The sequence below is a fragment of the Ornithodoros turicata genome, unplaced genomic scaffold, assembly GCF_037126465.1.
Source record: "Ornithodoros turicata isolate Travis unplaced genomic scaffold, ASM3712646v1 Chromosome111, whole genome shotgun sequence".
NCBI lineage: Eukaryota > Metazoa > Arthropoda > Arachnida > Ixodida > Argasidae > Ornithodoros > Ornithodoros turicata.
The window spans coordinates 205,750-216,816 of record NW_026999297.1 but is presented as its reverse complement, the minus strand read 5'-3'; the positions used below and the strand labels follow the sequence as shown (position 1 = coordinate 216,816).

The 11,067-nt window shown below is 45.6% G+C and overlaps 2 protein-coding genes across 3 annotated transcripts; both read left to right on the top strand.

The window, feature by feature from the left end:
- The first annotated feature begins 1,941 nt into the window (after positions 1–1,941).
- Positions 1,942–8,064, top strand: LOC135371568 (uncharacterized). Of its 2 annotated transcripts, none has more exons than XM_064605558.1 (16): positions 1,942–2,221; positions 2,519–2,659; positions 2,741–2,800; positions 2,871–2,939; positions 3,271–3,510; positions 3,574–3,645; positions 3,754–3,816; positions 3,940–4,008; positions 4,063–4,134; positions 4,211–4,267; positions 4,331–4,402; positions 4,480–4,566; positions 4,676–4,738; positions 4,856–5,168; positions 5,308–5,586; positions 5,937–8,064. In XM_064605558.1, exons 1-15 carry the CDS (start codon positions 2,066–2,068, stop codon positions 5,562–5,564), a joined length of 1,791 nt encoding a protein of 596 aa, XP_064461628.1. In that variant the 5' UTR covers positions 1,942–2,065; the 3' UTR covers positions 5,565–5,586; positions 5,937–8,064. The 2 variants fall into 2 exon arrangements, with proteins under 2 accessions (XP_064461628.1, XP_064461627.1); XM_064605557.1 differs by having other exon boundaries at positions 3,562–3,645.
- Positions 5,940–8,064, top strand: LOC135371569 (uncharacterized). Its single transcript, XM_064605559.1, has 2 exons — positions 5,940–6,136; positions 6,203–8,064. Exons 1-2 carry the CDS (start codon positions 6,032–6,034, stop codon positions 7,445–7,447), a joined length of 1,350 nt encoding a protein of 449 aa, XP_064461629.1. The 5' UTR covers positions 5,940–6,031; the 3' UTR covers positions 7,448–8,064.
- Positions 8,065–11,067: the final 3,003 nt, after the last annotated feature.

Genomic DNA, 11,067 nt, shown 5'->3' with positions numbered 1-11,067 from the left:
GCGGCGCTGCAAGAAACCCACCACTCGACACATTTCGTCCTTCACTTTTTCCCTCTAGATCGGAAATATGATAGTTTCATTCTGCCACGTGGTTTTTGGAATGCGCTCTATGACAAATGTTTGTAAGCAGGATTGTCGCTTTTCTGGTGACGTAAATAATAACATGGTTTAACGTAGCGGCTGCTGTCATATTTTACTTTCTTCATTCGGTACACGACTGCGGCGGCGCTGCAAGAAACCCACCACTCGACACATTTCGTCCTCCACTTTTTCCCTCTAGATCGGAAATATGATAGTTTCATTCTGCCACGTGGTTTTTGGAATGCGCTCTAGGACAAATGTTTGTATGCAGGATTGTCGCTTTTCTGCTGACGTAAATAATAACATGGCTTAACGTAGCGGCTGCTGTCATATTTTACTTTCTTCATTCGGTACACGACTGCGGCGGCGCTGCAAGAAACCCACCACTCGACACATTTCGTCCTCCACTTTTTCCCTCTAGATCGGAAATATGATAGTTTCATTCTGCCACGTGGTTTTTCGAATGCGCTCTAGGACAAATGTTTGTATGCAGGATTGTCGCTTTTCTGCTGACGTAAATAATAACATGGCTTAACGTAGCGGCTGTTGTCATATTTTACTTTCTTCATTCGGTACACGACTGCAGCGGCGCTGCAAGAAACCCACCACTCGACACATTTCGTCCTCCACTTTTTCCCTCTAGATCGGAAATATGATAGTTTCATTCTGCCACGTGGTTTTTGGAATGCGCTCTAGGACAAATGTTTGTATGCAGGATTGTCGGTTTTCTGCTGACGTAAATAATAACATGGCTTAACGTAGCGGCTGCTGTCATATTTTACTTTCTTCATTCGGTACACGACTGCAGCGGCGCTGCAAGAAACCCACCACTCGACACATTTCGTCCTCCACTTTTTCCCTCTAGATCGGAAATATGATAGTTTCATTCTGCCACGTGGTTTTTGGAATGCGCTCTAGGACAAATGTTTGTATGCAGGATTGTCGGTTTTCTGCTGACGTAAATAATAACATGGCTTAACGTAGCGGCTGCTGTCATATTTTACTTTCTTCATTCGGTACACGACTGCGGCGGCGCTGCAAGAAACCCACCACTCGACACATTTCGTCCTCCACTTTTTCCCTCTAGATCGGAAATATGATAGTTTCATTCTGCCACGTGGTTTTTGGAATGCGCTCTAGGACAAATGTTTGTATGCAGGATTGTCGGTTTTCTGCTGACGTAAATAATAACATGGCTTAACGTAGCGGCTGCTGTCATATTTTACTTTCTTCATTCGGTACACGACTGCAGCGGCGCTGCAAGAAACCCACCACTCGACACATTTCGTCCTCCACTTTTTCCCTCTAGATCGGAAATATGATAGTTTCATTCTGCCACGTGGTTTTTGGAATGCGCTCTAGGACAAATGTTTGTATGCAGGATTGTCGGTTTTCTGCTGACGTAAATAATAACATGGCTTAACGTAGCGGCTGCTGTCATATTTTACTTTCTTCATTCGGTACACGACTGCGGCGGCGCTGCAAGAAACCCACCACTCGACACATTTCGTCCTCCACTTTTTCCCTCTAGATCGGAAATATGATAGTTTCATTCTGCCACGTGGTTTTTGGAATGCGCTCTAGGACAAATGTTTGTATGCAGGATTGTCGCTTTTCTGCTGACGTAAATAATAACATGGCTTAACGTAGCGGCTGCTGTCATATTTTACTTTCTTCATTCGGTACACGACTGCTGCGGCGCTGCAAGAAACCCACCACCAGAGCCGTATATAGGGAGAGTTTGGCCATTCTTTGATCTTTTGCCGCCGCGAGGGAGGAGCTTGTCGACACGTCAAACGCATCGTTTTCCGGCCGATGAGTCGGCTAAAGAGAACTAAAGCCAAGCTGAGCCAAGTCAAGTCAGGGTCGACAGCAGCACCGTAGGAAGAGACGCCATTATGCGACTTTTCGTCTGACCGGCGTGCAGTGTTGCACATGTAGGCAGCTTAATTTAGTGCGGTGTCTCCGGCACTTCGCAGTCAACATGGGGTGCTGCGTGGCTGTGAACTGCACCAATTCGCGTGCGAAGGGCTTCCGCATGTACAGGTTTCCCAGAGACCCCAAGAGAAAACGCATATGGGAAGAAAAGACAAAACGTGGTGGCGGCTGGAGACCTAATGCGAACAGCGAGCTGTGTGAGGTAAGACAGTCGTTCTTTATTAACTCAAGTGGAACGACACAATGAGTTGCAGATATTGACGCTGATACCACTTCTTAAGAAAGGAAGCTTTCTCGAATTTTCACCGTTGTGTGCGTGCGGCAACGCCCCCTCTTTGGTCACGACACGAACGCTTAAACAAGTGATATCTTCAGCGTGCATGTCATAAAACGTGTCAGCGATAACTCTGCTGCTCGATGTGTTACCTACACAAGTAGCTTGATAAAGTTTTATACGTTCGAGCTCTTGTAAAGCGCTTACGAGTATTTTCGACTCTAGGCACACTTTGACGACAGTCAGTTCGAGTCGCGTCGGGCTGACGGCTGGAGAAAACTGAAGCCAAACGCCGTGCCCACCATTTTCGCCCACACTGTTGTTCGTGTCACAAGGAAACCGCCCAAGAGTCGGTTGCAGCCCCAGGTGTGTATTGATTGCATCAGCGTGATCAAGCTTCGTTTTCCAGCTTCTGGTCAGTTATTTATTTGCTTATGCTGCTTGCAGGGTATAACAGTGCCGCTGAGAGAGGAGGCAAGGACTGCTGAGTCTACCTCAACCTCACAGGTGAGTCTAGAGCAGATAGTGGGCTTTGACAATATTTTGGCATAGGTTCATTCCCAAGGAAACTTTACAGGCTGGACAGACGTCTACAGAGGCAATAGGAGGTGCACCCGCAGTTTCGCTGATGAAGGAAGGCTGTATGGTGAGTTGTGTGGCCAATCAAGAATTCTCTGATATGTCAGTGTTGTACCTTGTTACCGAAATATGGTATCACAATACTAATACTTGTTACTTGACTAAAAAGTATCGAAATACTGTTATCGATGCTACATTTGTGAGGTATCGGAGTGGGGCGGAAAAGGTGGGGCACTAAAAAGTGCCTGTAACAGTACGGAGATTGCGTTACCATAAATTTGTAATGGAAATACTTTTCCAATGTAGATTTTAAAAAGTATCGCGATCAGCACACTAATACTGAAAAATGTATTGATTACTATAATGGCATTGCATACAACACTGCCTCATACACACAGCCCCTGCAGAGGAGAGAGCTCACCACCCAGCAGACAACTTCAGGCTTATCAAGTATAGAGCACTTCCCGGTGGGTTCTATTCATACTAGTGATGACTCTTCTGTTGTGCAGATACTTGTGCGCCCATGTTTTCCACATGCAGTGTCAGATATGGCTGTTCCAGAAAAGGAGTGCACTATGCAGGACACAAACACTCCTGATGCCGTACAGGACCTTAGTACGTGTAGCCTTGAGCTCGAGGTATGCTCCACAGGAGTCATTTAATCTATTACTGAATATTTCTTAATTGAGATTTTGACACAGGCACCAGACAGCCCATCCCAGGTTGAAACACTGGAGTACTCACTGAACAGCTCTGCCGCACTTTATCCTGAGGTAAATATGTACTCTGGTTGTGTGAAATATGATTTCATTTGTCCGAACAGCTTCCTTTATGCTGCATATGCTGCATGTTTTTCATGTCACACATTTTATTTGTTGCAGGCACCAGCGAGCCCACTGATGGTCGACACACTGGACAGTTGTTCACCCACATGTCATCCAGAGGTATATGTTCATTGTAGTTGTGTAACTGTGCTACCAGATGCATATCTGCTACTCCACACTTCATGCACGTTTTTGCTTCTTAAAGCCAGACAATATTAATGAAGTTTCCTTTTCTGCCTACAGGACACAGATAAACAGGCCTGTGACAGTTCCTCCCAGCCAATGCATGGAGACACTGCAAACATCTCATATGTAATTGGTTCTCACACCACTGAACGCTTTGTTGACAAGGCTGTTTCTCTACAGGTTTTGCACAAGCAAATGTGTGACCATTTGTCTGTGTTGTCCCGAGACACTACCATGCCAATTGACGTCATGGTAGGCTTTGCATTGCTATGTGTGTAACGTAGCTTGCATTGGGCTCTTTCAATGATGTATCACTTACACTATGCAGGACACCAACGCTCCTGATGCCGTACAGGACCTTAGTACATGCAGCATTGAGCTCGAGGTATGTTCCATAGGAGTCGTTTCATCAATTACTGAATATTCCTTAACTGAGTTTTTGACACAGCCACCAGACAGCCCACCCCAGCTTGAAACACTGGACAGCTCACAGAACAACTCTGCTGCACTTTATCCTGAGGTAAATGTATGCTCCTGTTGTGCGAAATAAGATTTCATTTGTCCAAACAGTTTCATGTGATACATTGTTTGTTGCAGGCACCAGACAGCCCACTGACAGACAGCCCACGCCAATATGAAACACTGGACAGCCCACTGAACCATTTCCCTACACTTCACCCTGAGGTAAATGTCTTCTTTGGTTGTGTGAAATATTTCATTTGTCCAAACAGTTTCTTTTATGCTGCATCTGAATTTTGCATATTTTTCATGAGATACATTTTACTTGTTGCAGCCACCCGACAGCCCACAGCTCATTGAGACACTTGATAGCTGTTCAGCCACATCTCATCCTGAGGTATGTGTTTATTGTGGTTGCATAACTGTGTTACCAGATGCGTATCTGCTACTCTGCATGTCAAGACAGACATATGACGCCCATTACTCCAATAAGTTTCATTTCCACTCTACGCAGGCAGCCGCTGGTGATCAGCAGAGGTTGCTGCAAAGAATTGCAGAGCTGGAACGCCAGTGTCGCAGAGAAAAGAAGAAAGTCAGGAAGCTGCAGGAAGAGAAGCAAAAGTTCTCCGAGAACCTCAGTTCAGTATTCAACGAGGACCAACTGGCATCACTTTCACGGTCTAGCAATCGTGGGAGCAAGTGGTCAGAAGAAACAATAAAGAAGGCCCTGCAACTGCACTTCTCCTGTGGAAGCACAGGATATAGCAACCTTCTGGATCAAAAGCTGCCACTCCCATCGTCACGGACACTGAGACGCAGAGTTGAAGGTAAGCATTCTGATATATGATTAAGTCCAAAATAATGGAGAGCAGGAACCTAAAGAACTGTATATTTGACCAATCTGTGTGCGCTCGTCTATCTGATAGCCTTTTATGCTCATCACTAATTACTTTTAATTTACCACAGCAATCAAGTTTAATCTCGGAATTCTTGACGAAATGTTCAGCCTGCTGGAAAGCAAGGTGCCTGGCCTCAACGTTCAACAAAAATGTTGTGTCCTCATGATAGACGAAATGGCGATTCAACAACGGATGGAATATGACCCAAGCACAAGCTCTGTGCGTGGGTATACTACCTTGCCTGTCCCAGGCAAACCATCCAACACACCTGCAACGCATGGCCTAGTATTCATGCTGTGTGGTATGTCAACACGGTGGAAATAGGTGGTTGCGTACCATTACACAGGTAATTTTGCACTTCCGCTTGTGTCCCTACCTTTCATTGACAGGTTATATAACTAGAGTTTACGGAACATAAATCGAAACCCTAGGAGGGAACGGGAGAGAATGCAGTAAGAAACGGGGCTGGGGGCTTACCGAGGCACCCCTCTGTGAATGTGTCATCTACCGTTCACTGCTCGAGTGGCACTCAGAGGAAGAAATACACCGATCCACCTTTCTGAAACTTGTTGAGCACTGTACCTGCTGAAAATCAATTTTAGGGTATTAATCGTATAGTTTCAGTATTCTTCAAGTGCTTTTCATAATGATCTACATAGCCATAACTTCAGTGTTTTTGTGCACGCACTCCTGCAGGTGATTCATTCAGCGGTGTTGATGCTGGCAAGGTCACAGTTGACATAATTGAGTGCCACAAGATCGGCCTGAATGTACTCGCCATCACCACGGACATGGGACCTGGAAACCGCTCAATGTGGCAATACTTTAAGGTGAATTCTGGGAAGCACAGCCGCATTGCCAACATCGCTCAGCACCCCTCGTTTGGGAACAGGCAGGTCCGCTTTCTTGCAGATGTTCCTCACATTGTTAAAAACTTGTGTGGACATCTCATCAATGGACAGCTCCTCATGCTCCATGAAGACGACGTGAAGAGACACAACCTGCCAGGTTCCGTGATCACCCTGGATCCTATCAAGCATCTCGCAAGGTTCCAAGAGGAAAGCACATTCAAGTTGGCACCAAAGATACGGAAAGAGGTTGCGGATCCAAATCATTTTGACAAAATGAAGGTCTCCAACGCTATGAGTATCTTCAGCCACTCTACAGCAGTTGCTCTCCGCACCATGGTCGAGGAACATGGCTGGCCAGAGCAAACATTGGTGACAGCGTGGTTCATCGACCAGGTGAATCACTGGTTTGACTTGATGTGTAGCCGCCACCCTGTTATGGCACTGAGTCGCCACAATACCGCAAAATACGAAGAAGCCCTGAAATTTCTGCAAGTGTTCATGGACATGTTTTCCCGCCTGAAAATTGGAAACGGGCACTACAAGCCATGCCAGGCAGGCGTCCTCCTCTCCACAACCTCTATGCTCGAGTTGCAGAAGCATCTTCTGGAAGACCTGCACTTCGACTTCCTGTTGACATCCAGATTTACTCAAGATAGCCTTGAGAATTTCTTCTCTACAGTACGCCACAGAAACCCGATTCCGACGCCACTAGAATTCAAGATGTCGCTGAAGATAATCAGCATTTCGCAATACCTAAAAGTGTCCACAACAGGATCCTACGAAGTTGACGATGGAACATTTTTCTTGGCTGATTTTAACACATCGAAGGAAAATCAAGCTCCACAACCAAGCACTGATCCTGACAACCTTCTGTATGGAAAGCCACATCTCACAAAAGCTGAAGAAAGTGCGTTCTTCTGTTACTGTGGGTACATTGTGTCACGTGTCCTGAAGAACAATGTGACCTGCAGGGAATGTGAGAGTGGCCTCACTGAAAAGCCCAGTAGTACCTCAGGCGTGCACAGTTTCACCACCAGTAAGTGCTTCAAGGAAGGTGCATTGACGTACCCGTCCCCAGCTGTGTATGACATGCTCCTCCTTTGTGAAAATGTTTTCATAAAGACAATAGGAAGTTGCATGGACAAGGACAATATCCTTTGCACCTTGCATAGTGCAATGCTTACTGCTGCAAAACACGTGCCACTCACAAACTGTCATGGTGTGAAGGACAAGATCATTCGCCGGTTTTGCCATGCACGTTTACAGCTGCACCTGTCTGACCTGAGCAGACAAATTAACACTAAAGTGAGAGACATGGGCAGCAAAAGCATGTGCGCCCCACGTCGACAAAAGTGACACATAACACAACAGTGACAGTGTACTTGATGAACGCTATTTTGCGGAATCATGATTTCCATTTTATTCATATGTTGTAGAACTGTGACAGTCTACAATCTTGACTTCGTGCAGTTTGAGAATTTAAAGAAGGTGCAGTTTTCTTTTTGCCCATTTGTAGTGAGTGAACATTGGTATATCCAAGTGTGCGTTTCAGCTAGGTTTTATTTTGATCAGTGTTGTGTATGTCTCAACTTTGTGCCTGAACACTGGATAGATTTCAATTGTTTGACTAAAGCTGGACTGTTTTCTTAGCGTGAACTGTGTATTCTTAGTGTAATGTATGCCATTGTTCCTCCTTGTGGTATCCCCACCTTGCTGTGGTGAGGAGGCTTGTGTGCTTCTGTGAATTTATGGGCTAAGCCAGCCGTAGTTAACTACTGTAATTAGCTGTGTACTACATCAGGGCCACCCATGCTGGAAAGGCCATAGCTGAGGGGCTAGACTAAGAGGGATACATAAAAATGCTTGTTTTTGGTGTGTAGTCTTTAGTTTCTCTCTAGCACCCACATGTATGTTATCATGCAAACAAAGGTGTAAGGACAATAGGCAATAAAGTCTAATTTTCAGTTATTGCATATTGCAGTAGTTGCTTATTTCAGTCACTGTATCTTTCCTGTCTGTGTCGTTTACTGAAATCTTATTTTTATTCGCGGTGTAATTTTCGCGAATGTCGCGACGCTAAAGAATCGCGAAAAATTGTACTCGCGAACACAGCTTGATGTTTATCCCGCGAAAGGAAACAGCCCTGGATAAGCTAAATGAAGTACTCGCGAATAACTTCGCAAATGACAAGGCACGATTCGCGAAAAGAAATACACCGCGAACAAACGTACGTTTAAAGTATTTCAGCTCACCGGCACTGGGGTTTCTTTGCGCTTTTAATCATACTATCGAACCCACCATTTTTTATTTGCAGTAGCATTCATTGTTCAGTGCTTGAGCGTTACCGCAGTTGCAACATGTCTGTGCATAACTCGCTGCTCTGTAGCAACCCATAACCGATACTGATCGGTAAGATTTGCCTCTGGAGGAATAGTGGTGCTAAAATGTAGGGTGCTTCCCTACTATACTTCTCTTACGGCGCTGGAGCGAAATAGGAAACGGGCAAAGCACTTAATTACACCCGCCAGTAAAGTATCGTCATGACACTGCCGCTCTCGCAACAACGATTCCACATTTGGTCAAAGTTTCATTCCGTCCGTGGTGTGCTCTGTGGATACTCGATCCATTGTTGTGACAGAGACCCATACAATTTGAGAGGCACACTCTGTTCAAAATCGTTCTTTTACGGCGCTGCTTCGCTTGGGACCGTTACGGCAGTGCACCACGGCACATTTTGCAGACTCCAAATCGCTGATTCACGCGTGCACTGTGTTTCCTGCTTTACTGAACTTGAATGTTATCTCACTTAGTTAATCAGCACCTCGTTTATCCACGGAGCCGATACTTTTGGTCGGAAAAACCGATCACAAACCATTCTTCGAACGTTTACAGCAGTCTGCTACGAAGCGCCGATTCGCATTAGTCGCGGAATGGCGGCACATCCGGTTTGGAGCAGACGACGCGTCTGGCAAGTGACGCGTGGTGTGACGTATGTTGACGCAGCGCTAGTGAGGCTCCTCCCAATGGCCAAACTCTCTGCCCACCACTCGACACATTTCGTCCTCCACTTTTTCCCTCTAGATCGGAAATATGATAGTTTCATTCTGCCACGTGGTTTTTGGAATGCGCTCTAGGACAAATGTTTGTATGCAGGATTGTCGCTTTTCTGCTGACGTAAATAATAACATGGCTTAACGTAGCGGCTGCTGTCATATTTTACTTTCTTCATTCGGTACACGACTGCGGCGGCGCTGCAAGAAACCCACCACTCGACACATTTCGTCGTCCACTTTTTCCCTCTAGATCGGAAATATGATAGTTTCATTCTGCCACGTGGTTTTTGGAATGCGCTCTAGGACAAATGTTTGTATGCAGGATTGTCGCTTTTCTGCTGACGTAAATAATAACATGGCTTAACGTAGCGGCTGCTGTCATATTTTACTTTCTTCATTCGGTACACGACTGCGGCGGCGCTGCAAGAAACCCACCACTCGACACATTTCGTCCTCCACTTTTTCCCTCTAGATCGGAAATATGATAGTTTCATTCTGCCACGTGGTTTCTGGAATGCGCTCTAGGACAAATGTTTGTATGCAGGATTGTCGCTTTTCTGCTGACGTAAATAATAACATGGCTTAACGTAGCGGCTGCTGTCATATTTTACTTTCTTCATTCGGTACACGACTGCGGCGGCGCTGCAAGAAACCCACCACTCGACACATTTCGTCCTCCACTTTTTCCCTCTAGATCGGAAATATGATAGTTTCATTCTGCCACGTGGTTTTTGGAATGCGCTCTAGGACAAATGTTTGTATGCAGGATTGTCGCTTTTCTGCTGACGTAAATAATAACATGGTTTAACGTAGCGGCTGCTGTCATATTTTACTTTCTTCATTCGGTACACGACTGCGGCGGCGCTGCAAGAAACCCACTACTCGACACATTTCGTCCTCCACTTTTTCCCTCTAGATCGGAAATATGATAGTTTCATTCTGCCACGTGGTTTCTGGAATGCGCTCTAGGACAAATGTTTGTATGCAGGATTGTCGCTTTTCTGCTGACGTAAATAATAACATGGCTTAACGTAGCGGCTGCTGTCATATTTTACTTTCTTCATTCGGTACACGACTGCGGCGGCGCTGCAAGAAACCCTCCACTCGACACATTTCGTCCTCCACTTTTTCCCTCTAGATCGGAAATATGATAGTTTCATTCTGCCACGTGGTTTTTGGAATGCGCTCTAGGACAAATGTTTGTATGCAGGATTGTCGCTTTTCAGCTGACGTAAATAATAACATGGCTTAACGTAGCGGCTGCTGTCATATTTTACTTTCTTCGTTCGGCACACGACTGCGGCGGCGCTGCAAGAAACCCTCCACTCGACACATTTCGTCCTCCTCTTTTTCCCTCTAGATCGGAAATATGATAGCTTCATTCTGTCACGTGGTTTTTGGAATGCGCTCTAGGACAAATGTTTGTATGCAGGATTGTCGCTTTTCTGCTGACGTAAATAATAACATGGCTTAACGTAGCGGCTGCTGTCATATTTTACTTTCTTCATTCGGTACACGACTGCGGCGGCGCTGCAAGAAACCCACCACTCGACACATTTCGTCCTCCACTTTTTCCTCTAGATCGGAAATATGATAGTTTCATTCTGCCACGTGGTTTTTGGAATGCGCTCTAGGACAAATGTTTGTATGCAGGATTGTCGCTTTTCTGCTGACGTAAATAATAACATGGCTTAACGTAGCGGCTGCTGTCATATTTTACTTTCTTCATTCGGTACACGACTGCGGCGGCGCTGCAAGAAACCCACCACTCGACACATTTCGTCCTCCACTTTTTCCCTCTAGATCGGAAATATGATAGTTTCATTCTGCCACGTGGTTTTTGGAATGCGCTCTAGGACAAATGTTTGTATGCAGGATTGTCGCTTTTCTGCTGACGTAAATAATAACATGGCTTAACGTAGC

Excerpts from the sequence above, each read along its gene's own strand:
- LOC135371568 (XM_064605557.1), top strand. The coding sequence starts at position 2,066 with ATGGGGTGCTGCGTGGCTGTGAACTGCACCAATTCGCGTGCGAAGGGC. Across the intron at positions 3,511-3,561 it reads CGTGTAGCCTTGAGCTCGAG|ATTTTGACACAGGCACCAGA; the intron begins GTATGCTCCACA and ends TTCTTAATTGAG. Across the intron at positions 4,135-4,210 it reads CCATGCCAATTGACGTCATG|GACACCAACGCTCCTGATGC; the intron begins GTAGGCTTTGCA and ends TACACTATGCAG.
- LOC135371569 (XM_064605559.1), top strand. The coding sequence starts at position 6,032 with ATGGGACCTGGAAACCGCTCAATGTGGCAATACTTTAAGGTGAATTCT. Across the intron at positions 6,137-6,202 it reads CCTCGTTTGGGAACAGGCAG|CTCCTCATGCTCCATGAAGA; the intron begins GTCCGCTTTCTT and ends ATCAATGGACAG.